This window comes from Aplysia californica, unplaced genomic scaffold (genome assembly GCF_000002075.1).
Source record: "Aplysia californica isolate F4 #8 unplaced genomic scaffold, AplCal3.0 scaffold00012, whole genome shotgun sequence".
NCBI lineage: Eukaryota > Metazoa > Mollusca > Gastropoda > Aplysiida > Aplysiidae > Aplysia > Aplysia californica.
This window is the reverse complement of record NW_004797282.1, coordinates 240,737-256,271: the sequence shown is the minus strand read 5'-3', so window position 1 is coordinate 256,271 and position 15,535 is coordinate 240,737. Positions and strand designations below refer to the sequence as shown.

At 37.5% G+C, this 15,535-nt stretch overlaps 1 protein-coding gene across 2 annotated transcripts in view; it reads right to left on the bottom strand.

The window, feature by feature from the left end:
* Positions 1 to 15,535, bottom strand: part of LOC101863947 (nipped-B-like protein B) — a 57,368-nt gene that overhangs the window by 21,242 nt on the left and 20,591 nt on the right. For both annotated transcript variants that reach the window (XM_035970435.1, XM_005090044.3), the window contains 16 exons: positions 15,237 to 15,401; positions 14,788 to 14,894; positions 14,365 to 14,451; positions 13,577 to 13,808; positions 11,569 to 11,723; positions 11,104 to 11,184; positions 10,575 to 10,675; positions 8,811 to 8,958; positions 8,229 to 8,326; positions 7,549 to 7,678; positions 6,951 to 7,094; positions 5,348 to 5,401; positions 3,890 to 3,976; positions 2,847 to 3,061; positions 2,349 to 2,451; positions 1,558 to 1,656 (listed from right to left, as the gene is read on the bottom strand). In XM_035970435.1, coding sequence (XP_035826328.1) covers positions 1,558 to 1,656; positions 2,349 to 2,451; positions 2,847 to 3,061; positions 3,890 to 3,976; positions 5,348 to 5,401; positions 6,951 to 7,094; positions 7,549 to 7,678; positions 8,229 to 8,326; positions 8,811 to 8,958; positions 10,575 to 10,675; positions 11,104 to 11,184; positions 11,569 to 11,723; positions 13,577 to 13,808; positions 14,365 to 14,451; positions 14,788 to 14,894; positions 15,237 to 15,401 — 2,006 coding nt within the window. The remainder of the gene's footprint in view (positions 1 to 1,557; positions 1,657 to 2,348; positions 2,452 to 2,846; positions 3,062 to 3,889; positions 3,977 to 5,347; positions 5,402 to 6,950; positions 7,095 to 7,548; positions 7,679 to 8,228; positions 8,327 to 8,810; positions 8,959 to 10,574; positions 10,676 to 11,103; positions 11,185 to 11,568; positions 11,724 to 13,576; positions 13,809 to 14,364; positions 14,452 to 14,787; positions 14,895 to 15,236; positions 15,402 to 15,535) is intronic.

The following is a 15,535-nucleotide window of genomic DNA, read 5'->3' as shown; positions in this document are numbered from 1 at the left end:
ACCAGTCTAAAGTTATTTTTCAACAATATTTTCCACAGAAAAGAGTAAGCTGCTAATCGGAGTTCTCTGAACCAAAAACCACGATTTACAGTAGCCTTTTTCCAGTGCTTCCACCAGCCGAAGCTAAAAAGGAAAGAAAATTGTGCCGGAGGACTGAAATTTAGTGCCTTTTGAGGGTTGAAAATGGCATTGAGGAGCCTGTTGGAAGAGATTGCCTGCAAACCATAACATTTATTTTTTCACCAACATTTTGTCTTGTTTGCTTTCTTCACCAAGATCTAGATCTACATAACATATTTCCATTGATGGCAATGTTTGAGAGAGAGAGAGAGAGAGAGAGAGAGAGAGAGAGAGAGAGAGGGAGGGAGGGAGAGAGAGAGAGAGGGAGAGAGAGAGGGAGAGGGAGAGAGGGGGAGAGAGAGAGAGAGAGAGAGAGAGAGAGAGAGAGAGAGAGAGAGAGAGAGAGAGAGAGAGAGAGAGAGAGAGAGAGAGAGAGAGAGAGAGAGTTTTTGTCCCAGCACGTGAGACATGTATTTACTTGGCCTAATGTCCTGTCTTGTTGTGTGTTTGCGTGAGTGCACCTTTAAGTCTTATTTTTGTAACGTCTACTGCCATTGTTAACGACCAAGACAAATTTCTCCCTGCGAGATGAATAAAGATTGTCATTGTCATCATTTCTCTAGATCTAGACAAATTTGTAAATTGATCAACGCGCAGATTTTCCAGCTGCGACAACAATCCGAAGATAGACGGAATGAGCGAATGATAGAAAGGAGGAAATTGGCCCAAAAAGTTTGCCAGATTTTGATCAATCCACAGATAAAAATGTACTGCCGACAAGCCCGCAATGAATGCATGGGGCATAGCGGAATAATGGCCGATTGTAGGAAATAGCAATCTGGCAGGTTTCTATAACATTAACTTATTAACGAGAGAATTACCGAAAATATCCGTAACTTATACTAGTACTAGACGACACGAAGGCGAGTACGCATCTTTTGTTACGGAATTTCGGTAGTCCTACGCTGTCGCAGCTTTTTTACGGAGGGAATTGATAACGATGGAGGAACAAGTACGGAACTGGCAGAAAGTATGGATTTCCGTAAAAATATGGAAGAGTGGAAGCACTGCTTTTCTTGCAAAAACTTGGGAAAAATTGTTAACCCTCCTTGAATAGCTGTTGCAGTTAATTCTCCTGGGCAAAAACCTCTGATAATTGATCATCCTCAAAAGTAAGAGGGAATCAATGTTGCACAAATGACTACAACGAGATTTTTGCTGAAGTATGTGTGTCAGCAAGCAGTGAAAATGAGTTTAATTTCAAAACAGAATAAGCCATTTATCACAAAATGCATGTTGGTGAGGATGAAAACAAGCTCTTAAATTTGAAACACCATAATATCTCTTTAACAGAGTGAATTTTTGCAAGAGGGTGAAAATGGAATTTTAAATTGGAAGACTCAGTCTATGGCAAACACTTTTATCGACTATTCAGCACGGTTCAGATGAACACTTAAGATTGGTATCAACTCAAAATGGCATGGTAAAAAGACTTACACGAGCCAGTATTCCAGGATCTGCTTCCACCACCGCTGTAAGGCATTTCATGGCTTTAGTTCTCACCGCAACAGCTGTTTCGCTCAAAACTTTCAGAATCTGTAGGAAACAATAAGCTATAATTAAAATCAGGAACACAAAGCGACACAAAAAAATGGGTTTCACTGCACTTGCAACACAATCAGGTTATATAGTGCCTAAGACTAGAGTCGGTAATAGAGAATAACAAACACAAAAAAAGGAGGAGAGATCAGGACAACATGCTTTATAGGAAAAAAGGAGCAAACCACATCAGAGCATCTGCCAACCATCCACTTTTATCATTTAAATAATGTCTTAACAAACTACAATTAAACAATTCTAACTAGTTTGGACCTGTGAACCTAGTCTATGCCCAAGAAAACAGTTCAATGACTTGGTCTGAACATAATATGATTAATATTAAATAATTTTAGTTCTTGACCAGGGTGTTTGTTGTTTCAAAGATATACGAATACAATATATTTTGTTCAAACATGTTAAAAAAGACCCAAAAAATTTCATGGTAACAGTGATACCATGGGTTCTAATATCTAATGTGTTGCTTTTAAAAAATGCCCAAGACATGTTGGAATCCACAAACAAAATACACCCTGAAAAAAACCCCAGAACCACTAACCTTGAAAAAACCTGGCTTAACCAGTTCACAAATATCAAAAACAAACTTTCTGCTTGAGTGCGAAACTATATCCTGAACACCCTGTTCAAACTACCCTCATTAATATGAAAGTTTTATGTAAAGGTCTACCAACCTGAGTCAAGTAGATATCAAAGCTTTGAGCAAATGGGCGTTTTGACGACAGGTACCTGGCAACAAGGCAAGCACTATCATAGTCAAGCATCGCCCCTGCATGCCTGTTGAAGAGAAAAAATATCCGGGAGTTAACATTTGTAAAGAGCATTCTGTAAAAAAAAGACAAGAAACTGTTAAATTGACAATCTTTTTTCAATATATTTACGTCAATAAAATGGAACTGGTTAACAGTTTTGGAAAACCATATTATACCTCATTAAGCCTATTTAGATGAATTTCAACACAGTATAATGACTGGAAGACATTCTGAAATTATAATCCACTATCCTAAATTTGGGACAAAAAGAAACAGGCAAGAAAAATTTCATTATGGCTGAAACTAAGCAGACCCTTCATTAATCATGCTGTAAGAGATTTTTTTTTTTCCAAACAAGTAAAGAATGCAATAGTTTCACTGTGAAAAAAAAAGCACATGGATAGCACATTGTAAACATACTTCATGTTTGATCTTTTGGAACAGGAAATCTGAGAGCACAGAAAAGCCTTTCTTTTCTCAGCATTCTGCATTAGCTCAGTTGAAGTCTCTTCTTTCTTCTCATTGAAATCTTCATCCTGATCATCACCAGAGTTGTTGTGTTGAGCTTTCAGCGTTTTCTCTGCTTCTACAGTAGTATCCCGGAACCATTGTGCGATGTAGAATTGACGAGCAAACTGAAATAAACATTCACAATTTGTATTTCAATGTTCTATAATCTACACAAGACATATGCAATTCCCTGCCCCACCACTGGCATTCACTCGGTAATGGGAGGATGGTTTATTCAAAACAGCCTATATGACCAAGACTGCACCTTTTTCCTATTCTTTAATTTCAGTTCCGCTTTTCTTTATCTTGATCGGTCAACAAGACGTTGTGTTGCGAAAATAAGTACAAAAGACAAAGACTTGGTTCATGACAATTGTTATCACTCTAATGCTAATTTATTAATCTCTTAGGATGTTTTTTTCTCAGACTGCATGAAAGTTTTCTGTGAATGGCTACATTTAACCCGCAGGCCATAAATGCTTCGCCTCTGTTATTAGAAAAAGGTGACCAGCACAGATAGGCAAAGGAACCAAGTGACAGCATTACTTAATAATAATAATAATAATAAATAGCATTTGTATAGCACTTGTTCCAACTTGAATGCAAGCTCTTTGCGCTTTACACTATATATTTACTCCAGCAAACCATAGTACACTCAGATACATTCTCAGCTTCCCGAGAAGCAAGCAGTGCAAGCAGCTGGTTAAGCGCTAAAAAAAACCCCAAAAAACTGACAAGATCTTTCACTGTCTATAGCTGGGTAACCATTCCCACCTGGGTGAACTGGGGAAAATTCGTGTGAAGTGTCTTTCCCAAGGACACAACGTGGGGCCTGCGGCTCGAACCCCAAACCCGCAACCTCAGGGTTACGAGTCCGGTAGCCTAACCACTAGGCCACCGACGCCAAATGAAAGAGCAATGGTGATTAAAGCAAATTAAATCACAACACTTACAAATAATGCTGATTCACTTTGAGCGTTGTAGGCGAGATATTCCAGCATTGCTTGCTGCAGTCTCTCGGTAACATCTGGAGAACTTTTCTGTGAGAGAAAAAAGTTTCAATTTAGTATGTGTAACCACTCGCTTGTGGTATACAGTCGAACCTACCTTAACGGAAACCTGTGTAAAATGGAAACCTGTTTTAAGGGGAGACGTACACTCCCGAAAAAAATTTCTAAACGAAGGACTTTTATTCCCTTTTATATAATTATGCAAGAAGTTCATAGGTAAAGAGGATTTACTAAGGGTGAATTTGTTGATTTCTCCTAAAAAATGGGTCTCTGTGGCGGCCATCTTGGATTATCAAACCCGTTTCTTAGTGCGGAAGAATTTCATAGAAAATATTGAAACTACAGCCTGAAATTTGGCACACAAGACCAAACCTATATGGACTGTGGATCTATGTGAGGATTTTGACCTAGCTTTAAAATAAAAAAGTGAGCCCAAAGTCAGTGGATCCCGAGAGTCAGTTGACGAAACTTTGGGGTATATGTTACAAAAAATTTGAATATTTCCACAAGTTACCAATATTTCCCCAATACCCTCGCATAGATCCCCAGAATAGATCTTAGTTCTTTTTATCCTGGCTGTACCCCCGCAGACTCTGTCCCCTTCCTGGGGCTGCCGCGTCATACGAGCTGGAATACAGGATGTATATTTCAAAGTGCTCTATTTCTTACGTTTACTCTTAGGTCTTAAGGAAATTTGGCAGTTATGTTAGAAATTGAATGTAGTTTTTGTAAATGTATGTGGTTTGGATTTACACCAATTGCAGAATGTAGATTTTGAGGTGTCTTCCACCCTCCAACTTGACCCTGATTGCTGCGCACACGTCTCATTGGATTTATAGATCTAGCCCTTCCCATCGATACAGCACAAATTCCAGTACTGACCCCTTCACCATGATCTGAATCGCTATTAGATGAGTTCTGTTTGTTATCATCCACAACGGAATTTACGGCACTTGATTCAGAGTCACATTCATTAAATTAGTCTCATTCCCCCTCACAACCCAACACCACTTCAAAAAGTACTTCGTTGTCGTGAATGTGCGTTTTCGAGACATCTTCAGTCAAATTTTGTTATCCTCATATCAAAGTCAGACAAATTTTTATGCAAAAAGAAGGTTTTTAATTTAAGCATGCGTTGAAGCACAGTATAACAGCACAGAGTGATAATAGTACAATAGAAATGAGATGTATCACATTTTTATGTTTTTACCTTTTTAATTAAAAAACCCATAGCATTGCGACAGAAATGTTACATTATTCATATTTCAATGCTCTCTGCAATTTAGAGAGATAAGATATAATACAGAGAATATTATAATAATCTCCGATACTTGTAAGTTGAAACCAAGGTCATGCATTATCTAAGGAAAGAGACACTTCACTCCAATGATATTTTCTTACCTCAGTCTTTTTGCTCCTGGTAGATGCACTTTCTTCCTCCTCATTTTCACTAACCTGTAAAAAATTTGAAATATTCAGCTAACATTGGCGCAGGCGTTATCGAAATTCATTCAGATGACCAAGTTCCGGAGCTTTTTATGGCAGATTTCACGGTAAGGGTGTGAGAGACAACATGGGACCAATTTTTAAAATAAAATTCTCCTGTTGTACTGTTTGGGGTTCAATTTGTGCTGTTTTGTTTGTTTCTGAGCTCAATAAACACAAGAATAAAAAGCAAGTTTTGACTTTTTTTTATTTTGTTTGATTTTTTTTTGCGTAACTGTGTCACTGACGTGAAGATTTAGACTTGCGGCATTTCCTGATGTTCGTGAGTCTTGACAATTTTCATTTTTAAGAGGCATATTATGCTAATTTTCTTTTTTAAAATTGCTAGAACATGCAAGGAATGTTTTTCTCATGTGATAAGAAAAAAAAAATAATCTCGCATCCGTTTGAAACGACAATGGACAGAGCAAAATGGTGGTCGAAAATTGCGCGTGCAAGTCTGACAGTTTGACCCAACCTGAAGTGTCAAATTTACTTCCAAAAGCAAAATTAATAAGTTTTTAAACTCAGACTACGTGATTCTCATTTCTACACCGGTCTTAGCCGTAATTTACGAAAATTGAAAAAATTTTTTAGTAGAAAGAGCCGTTTCTGACCCACCCGTCCCTGTGTGCCTCCGACATCTTGCAGTCGAACTCGGACCCCGAGGACTTTCCGCAAAGCCGAGGCTAAAAACTACTTCTGTTTCGGGCCATTCCGTCATTCTTTAGCGTCTTTTTTTATGAAGTGGATGTTTTGTGGTGTTTATTAAGTTGTTCTGTCGGAAGTCTCTTACGTCCCAAGCACACCAACTTCAAATCCAATCCAAGTACAAGCGTTTATTTGTCATTTCTATTATGTTTTTATTAATGTTCATTTGTCATTTCTATTATGTTTTTATTGATTGAAGGACTGCTACACAAAGTGTAACACATGTAGGAAGTAAACAAACGACATAAGGAACAAAAAGAGCACATTCTTTTGTGATTGTCTTGTATGCAGATGAATGTTAAAAGTCATTCAGATCTGTGCTGACGATGATTTCGTGGTCTTATAGGCTGTTCAGACGTTAGGAGACATTTTTTCAACTGATTTGTTTTTCTTTCTATTGTTTACTTTTATTTCTATTATTTTCATTTATTGAGTACATAATGATTTTTGTGGCCAGTGATTTCGATAAAATGGATTATCAAACCAAATTTTGTGATAGTCAGGGATTGTGTTGTTTGCACCAAGGTATGGTTACATTTTATTAAATAAGTCTTTGCTGTCTCTGTAACATTTTTTAATTCCTCTTTAAAAGACCTTTCTAATTATATAAAATACATAACCTTTTGGAAAAGATCAAAATCTAGAAGAAAAAAATGGGAAAGTGGGAAACCTGAAGGTCCTCACCGTGAAATCCGCCTTAAAGAAACACAAATCTTAACTCACATAAAAAATTTCCATAGACAATACCCATAACAAAATCATGACACAAATATTGCTCTATACAGTCAACTAAACTATTATTACTCACCTTTTGAACTATGTCATTGATAACTTCTTGGTTGAGCTGACTGGTTACAGCATCTTTGCGCAATCTGGCAGCGACAATGCCCAAGTATTCTAAAGAAGCCACACGAAGTGACATGTCGGTGGACTTGCTGCTGAACTGTTGAACCTATGGAAAAGAAAAGGAAATAAAAAACCTCAATAAATCACCTCAGGTGGCTTTAGGAAATGCATGAAAAAGGAAACACAATACAGGGGCTGTCACACTTATACTATTTATTCACAATAGTCGTAAAGTTTGCTCCCATATCAACAATAATTTTCAACAACATGAGAATATAGAGACATTTAATCCCAACATCAAAAGTGCATATGAAAGGACGTGAAAGTATGCACTCTAACGTTTGCATCAATCATTTACGAAGAATGGCTTTCCAGCAAAAAAAAAGTCCATTAACAATGTGAAAACTTTAAAAGAGCATGGTACCAATTAAAGGCGTCTTCAGGCAAACATGTTTTATCAATACCACAGCAAGTCATCTACCTAAATATTACCTGTGGGTATATAATACCCCTTTTCACAGGAAACAAAGAACAGGATAAGAAAAGCAAGACATATTTACCAATATTCTTCCCAGTAAACTAAGAAGCAGCTCAGATGCTGGCCACTCTGGTTTGTTGACAGTGGTGAGCAAATCTTGAACAAAGTTTTCAAACAGCGGCCTGTAGTCTTCCTCTCCTTTTGTTGTGCACCTGAAACAGCATACACTTCCAGTTAGTTTTAGTTATAGTAAGTTATACGGCACTTGCAATACATTAAGGCCATGTAAGTAACGAAGATTAGGTCTTACAATAGAGAGTAAAAGACCAAAAAAAAAAAGGAGAGATCAGTATGAAAAAATTTTGATAGGAAAGAAGCCCACACTAGAGCATCTGCCAACTATTAGCACACTTTCAGTGAGAGACCAGACTAAAAAAGCAACCAAACCCCCCCCCCCCCAAAAAAAAACAACAACAAACAAACAACCTAACACCACTTTATCACATACATGTAAAACAAGATATGAAATCACTGAATTGTCGAACAGAACAGTACACAAAAATAAACGTCAAATGTTAAGATATTACGACTAAACCGTGGCCATATGGCCATAATAATTTGCCTTTAAATTTATTGTTCTGAAAAGTTTATCTACTCTCCTCTACTACTCAGTAAAATAATAATAAATGAGTTAACCCACAGTGGACAACTGTAGAAACACCAGCACAAAAAGAATCATGAGAAAAACAGTACAATACTTACTTCTTCAAAAACACAGACAAGAAGTTGTAACCCGTTCTCATCGCAGTTTCATATGACGTCACAATGACAACATCATTGTCACCGCCAAGCGCAACATTCTGAAATGTTTTTCGAATGAAAATATCTTTCATGACAAATCATAGCATTTAACAGCACCATTTCTTTATTACACACATAACTAAGAACGAACCTTAAAAAAACCCCAACCCAATATAATAACAGAGAAGACCCTCCAATACTTTAGAAACCGGTCATCCCATGGTTTGCTGGTACATCAATATGGACCATAGCTGTTAATTATACTTTCTAATAAATAGCACTCCTATTGCAAAGCAAAGAATGACCAGTTCAAATGTATGAAAAAAAAGAACAAAATCAGGCTTACTTCTGAATAGCAAATGTTTGGAAACAAATGATAAAACAAAGAAAGTCTGACATGTTTTAAAGCAGTCTTAAAAGCAAACGTTTTCAACACACCTGAAGGGAGTGCTACTGGATGAATGCAATCATAACTAATCATTTATATGTTGTAGAATACCATACCCTCATCTTTACTGGATTCATGAGAATCTGAAAGGTTACCTCTTCAGTGTTTGATCCTTTGCTCTTTTTGTTTTTATCCTCCTTGTCTGGACTGTCTTCTGCGTCAGGGTCTGGTAACTTCACCACACACTGAATGAGCTGCAGAGCCAGAGCTGTAACCATCTGTATTGATTCATCTGAATTCAATCTGAAATGAAAACAAAACCACCATGTGACTTAATCAACCATAACCACAAAACAGAACCGTATCTTGTGGTATCTTTTATGAAACAGAAAATAAGAGGTACATGTAGCACTAAGTCCAAGTGCATGTGTCAATGTTTAGTGACAAACAGGCCCAGATAAAACCTCCCAAGTCTCACTCAAGAAAGAAGGTAATGGATATATAATCTAGTTTTTGAAAGAAAAATACACTGAAGTACAGTCGAGCATGCCTTAACCGAAACATGCCGTAACGGAATCTCCCCGCTCCCCCCTTGATATGTTCCTCTATAACTACCTGTATAAAACGGAAACCTGTCCAAGGTGGATCCAGCGATCAAATGATAAATCGTCAGGTGTAACCACAAAATTGTACAAAATTTGGACGATTGAACGATGGTTTGGAGACTCGGTCGAGAAATACGCACTGTGACGTAGATTCACTTTGAAATCTGCCGCAGTGCAGAATTAAACTCAGGGCTCAATTTTTAAAAAATAATTATCGTAGGTAAAAACTGATTTCATATTCGGAATCAGCGTCTCAAAGTAAGCAGAGTTGCTCGCGTAGAACCTGATTTGGTGCGTTATTATTTATATTTTAGCAATTTTATTATTTAGTAGATCGTCAATGGTGAAGCTGTGCATCAAGGTCACTCGGTGCGTTGCACATCTGCAGTCATGTCATAGCTTCCGGTTCTGCACACAACACTGTAGGCCTACAGTATGGCCACCCTTCTCTAAAGACACTGTTCTGCTATATGAAAATGTACAGGGGAGGGGGGAAAGGCAGGTTTCTGTGATCTAGAGGTAGTGTTCGCCTTTCATTCATTAGGTCCAGAGCTCAAAACCTTCACATAGAGAGCAGTCAAATAGCTGTCGTCGCAAAGAGACATGGTGGCTTTTTGATGAGGAGTCCACTCAATCGACAGAAAACTGGACGATATCAAAGATAGTAAATAACAAGATGGGCTACTCAGCCAAAAAAGTGTCCGCAGGAAGTATGCTCTTTGCTTCAGATGGCGCTGCAGTCTGTTTTGAAGCTCTCTTTCGTTTTTCCAGAAGAAGAATAGTCAGTAGTTCGGGTTCGTTCAGTGCGGAGTTTTAGGTTATTTATATTTTAATGACCTCTCGCCTTTCATTCTTAAGTCAAATTAAACGAAGAAAACAATCACCCTTTCCTCCGGAAGAGGTTTTTTGTCAGCGTAACCATTTTAAAAAAGCGTTCTTCCGAAATTCATTCGAAAACTTGCTAGTTTCACTTTGATTTTTTAAAACTCAAGTAGGATAACTCTGTTCGCAAAAGGTGCGCTTTTGCGAAGAGGGCGCCACCGAATTTTGAGGACACTTTTTTAATTGGCTCAAAGAGAGAAGTGGCCCCTCTTGTTATGTAAACTCATTGACGATATATTGGAACGTGTAAACAGACAACACAGTTCGATAAAACAGAGTTCTCCCATACGACGAATCTGATACTATTTATCGCTGCGTGTAACCAGGGCTTAAGACGGAAAATGTCTGGAATTTTTTTCTGGCTCCCTTACGATTCCGTCTTACACAGGTTCGACTGCACTTTGTTTTGTCAGAGAAAAGTAAAATTCTTACCTGTAGTTCCTCAAATTTCTCTTACTGGAAGGAAGCCTGGCTAAACTAGCAAAGATGTCTTCCAAAATCAGCTGCCTGTGTTTTGAATACCGGGAAAATACCTAAAAGCAAAAACAAATGTTTACATGAGTACAAACAAACTCCAAGTCAGTTGTGCGGTACACGGTGGAACCTTTTAAAAGGAAAGTACATTTTACAGGAGATGCTAGCAAATGACAACAATGATCAAATTAACAATACAATAAACTAGAAAAAGGATCAAACCTGTCCAGTATATGTATGACCACCCATTGTCAAGTCAAAAAGAGATCAACTTAGGTGGCCCGCTTAGACACTGTCATTGCGATTTAGAAAAAAAAAGACAAGCGGGGAAATGGGAAATGTTCGTTTGTACGAGTGAATATCTTGAACAGGTGGTCATTAGATTAACTGTATATATGGTAGAGGATAAAATCAAAGCACCAGAACCACTAAAAAGCCTCTATATCTCAATTTTTATTAAAGAAGAAGAAAGGCCTGGGATACTTACTGTTGTAACCAGCTTCATTGTTGTAAGCTGAAGTTCGCTTATATTCTCAACAAAGAAAGCCGACACACCAAGAGAGGAGACCTGTGATGGGGGGAGGAATCAATGTGTCAATAATTTGAAAATTACAGTATCACAAAAAACATTCCAGGAAACACTGAGACAAGTTTGCATGTACTTCATGCAAAAAGCAAAAGTCCAACATACAGTTTCAAACATCCTCTATCTGCTCTACTATATCTGTTTTCTTTACCCCATGTTTGACAAGTGAATTACACATTATACATCTCATAAGACAAATTCCTGTCAATATATTTCTGCCGTTGCTTTGAAGTTATGACACTCCAAAATGATAAAAAGGTAAACTTAAATATAATCGTTTGTTTTTTTAATTCACTCAATTGATATAAAAAAAACTTTAGTGCAAATGCTCAAGAAGCAACTGAAAATATGCAAATATGCTCTTACCTGCAGTATAATGGTATCTGTCAACTCTTGAATTTCCAGTAAGTTTGCAAGAGCACTGACAAGCTCACACATTTTGTTGTAAAGGGTGATGGTTGATTTGTGCTTGACAGATCCAGCACGTGCCCTCTTGGCTTTCAAACTTCCATGGTAGCCGTCTGAAGAAAGGTTCAACACAATTTATTGAACATAAAATTTCAGAATATTTTTCCACATCTTTCCCAGAAATATATAAGGTAGGAAAATTCCTAATGAATTCAGAATTTTTTAAAATGTGTCCACTGGTGAAAAAAATTGGGGACTACAATGGAAACAAAAGATATACTTGATATGTCTGAAGAAAACCTTAAACACAAAGCAAACAAAAACAAGAGCGACTTCAATATCTTCTTTCAGAACTTGATAAGTTTGGATAGTGTTCCAAAAAAGTAAACCTAAAATAAAGCCATTCGCAGGGCTTGAATTAGGTGTTCAGGAGGGCAGGCAAAAATTGCCTCAGTGGGGCCTAAAAATCAGAGGGCACTGAGGCAATTTTCTAGGGGCACCAAGACAAAAATTATAGGTGATCATTTTGTTGATTAAAGTTGGTAATACTGGATCGTGCATCACAACGTTTATATAAATAACAATGCAATTTATTCTTGCTCTCAACAAAAGTATAGAGTTATCGGAAAATTTGTAAAATCATGAATGAAAACTAAGTTAATCACTAGATGATCAGAATATTGAAAATACGTTGGCACACACAAGATAGAAAAAGACTGGCTTACTGTTTGTCCCTTATGGGAAAACACAAGTGATTTTTAAAAGTATCACAAGAGAAGATGATTTCAGGGAATAGTGCTGTATTATCAGGACGTCTAATTGTGAGACACATCTCTTGCCACTTGGCAATGCAGGGTTCTGGGTTGAATTCTTTTGTCTCAAGACCATTGGGACATATAAGCATGATCTTTTCAAGCATATCTCTGGAAAGCAAATGCCTTCAGTCACCAAGGATGCGTCTCTTCAAAGAAAACAGGGATTATATGAGCTAAATGAGACAGATTGGGAAATTTCCTTGCTTTTTTCAAGACTGAACTTGTCTTGTTCTCACTCAGAGGTAATAAGCCCTGACTTTCGGAGAGAAACATGAGCCACTCATTCTTTATTTTCAGTGTTGAGCATCCTTGGTGTTGAAGCACAGTCTCATAATGAGCTATCAAGTCATCCATCTGTGTCTCACCATATTCTTTCAACTCATCCATTTTGTCAGTTTCAGGCACATTTGTCCTGTCAAATATCCCTGCACTTTTCAAAACTTTATCTTCTGATGTGCCAGAAAATCTTTCTTCCAAGCACAGCACCAGCTTATCCAACACATCATTCATGTTTGTAATCATCACACTTGCACTTTCTCTCACATCTGCAGTCTTCTTTTTCATCCAAATCTTTTTTCAGACACTGCTGAGGTTTGTAATGTGAGGTGTTTGCACTTGCCATGACAAAACAGACACAATGGTCAAGCTGAGCAGTGTCTGACTGAAGCTTTGAAAAGATTTCAAACAAGTCTAACAGGATGTCTTCATGACCCCCCCCTCTCTCTTCCACGAGTGTATCTTAAAAATTAAAAATAATCAATAATGGCCCCCCTCCCCCAATTCCGGAGTCCCATACTTCGCGGCCTTCAGACTTTGAATGATGACCCACCGGTGCTCACACAATGCGGTACCTTGTGACTGAGGCTCACCGACCTGCCACTGCGGCTAACCCGACAAGATGCTTGTATAACTTTTTTTTTTTTTTTCTTCCAAAAGTGACAGCACAGGACAAATATCAATTTATTTTCATGGCGGTACATTTAAAAAAACAAAAAAAACAAACAAACAAACAAACGGCAATTTAATTTTAAGGGCATTACGGCAAATTGCAAAGGCACCAAGGCAAAGTGCCGCGGTCTATTTCAAGCCCTGCATTCGTGTATCATTAATAATGCTGAATGCTCAAAAGGAAGAATTCTATAAAGTCTCACCTTTAGCCTTTGGGTCAATTTTGTAGACAGGGTCAAACTCAGGGTATATGGTATTGTGTAGTTGAAACTTTGCAAAGTGAATGACCCTCTCTATGACATCTTCCAGGTACACTTGCTTCGGCATATTGCGCCCTGTCATGACAGCCATTCCAGTGAGAGACGCATCCATGCTCCTCATAACACGATCCATGGTCAGTTCTCTCCACAATTTTGACTCCTCTTCATCCTCTTCCTGCATAGATTTAAAAGAACAAGACCGGGTTGCCACCAGCTGTAAGGATTTTTAAAACCCCAGATCCCATTAGCAATAACAATGCTGTCTAACATAAAGTGGCAAAATCTCAGAGAGGCATAATCTAATTTACAGAGAAAAAAAATTGCCCTATTCAGTCACCTTACCAACAGTTTAGAATCATATGTACTGTACTTGAACATCAAAAGCAACTTTTTCCACCATGCCATTTAATGTACCATTAGCAGTCAAGTGGCAAATTATATTTTTCTTAAAAACAAAAAAAATCACACACACACAGCAAAACAAAAAAAAACAACCACATTTACTCTGGGGTACTGCATGTGCTATACCATGACAAGAATAATAATAAAAACATGCCAGTGACTGAACAAACAGAAAAAAATAATTTTTAATTGTTCATAACTTGCAAACTAGAATCTAACCAAAAAGTTCTTAGAGCAATTTGTACCACCAGCACAAAGTATCTCAAAACACTTATCTTCTTTACAATCGTGATTCATCAAAGAAGAACAGAAAGTATAAGTACACTAACCTGATTTATGTTTGGTGTAACTTTACAGCCATCTCGGACGTTCCACAGCAAGATTGTCAACAACTTCACCAAACGATCTGGAGGAATCTACAAAATAAAAAATAAAAAATAAAGGCTAAGACTTAGAACATACCTATATCAATGCACGAAAAGGAGATGTGATTTTTTAAAAACACCTGCAATATTTTCCAGCAAACACAAGGTTCTTTCTGAATACTTTAACCCCATACATTCTGAATGAAAAAAAAACAACAACTCATGGTGACAGAACAAATGTTGCTTTATCTTCCCTTATTTGTTCATTTGTCCTATACTCCAGGTAATTTGCAACCAACAATTCTTATCAAAACACAAATGACTTTAGGTGGTCCAAGTCATTCTCCACACACAAAACTTATGGCAATTTCACAAACTTGGAAATACCTGACTGAGAGCATTCATGGCCTTTAGTTTTGCTGCTTCTCCGCACAGGTCTGTAAGGATCCGTCTTGCTATGAGAGACTCGGGAGGGCATTCGACATCCTCATTGTCTACCACAAATAGAATGGACACACCAAATGGTTATTTCACTTGTCACATACACACGGAAGCATTAACTGGTATATGCATGCAAACTGGAAAATTGTCAAATAGATGTCTATTTTGATCACAAAAAGACCCCCCCAAAAAACCCATTTTCTTAGTTCTAAAGAAAAAAACCTTTTATTAACATTCTAACCACCACATTCAGTGTCCGTCTCTTTCTCATTAAAATAAAACAATCTAAATATTTATTAGAACCACTGCTGTACAGTCCTCCAAATTGTCCCAATAAGGACACAACAGACACTGCTAAACATGAATATCAAGAATTGACAATATCCCCAAGTCACCTTTGTCAATGCTTGCAAAATTTGCATCCTCTGCACTGTCAAAGATATGATCCACACAGCTATTGAATTTCTTGAAAATCGGACTGTCAAGTAAATCCTCCAAGCTGACCACTGGCTGCAACAGACGCTTCTTGTTCTGCTTTTCTTTCTTTTTCATTCTTGCTTCTGTGAGACAAAATAGAAGATTAACAGCAATATTTTTTAAAAGACAAATAACTACGATTTATCCAAGATTGCTAAAATATAAATACAGAAGCCACTAAATACACAAACCTGCTATTCTTCCACAATATTTTCCA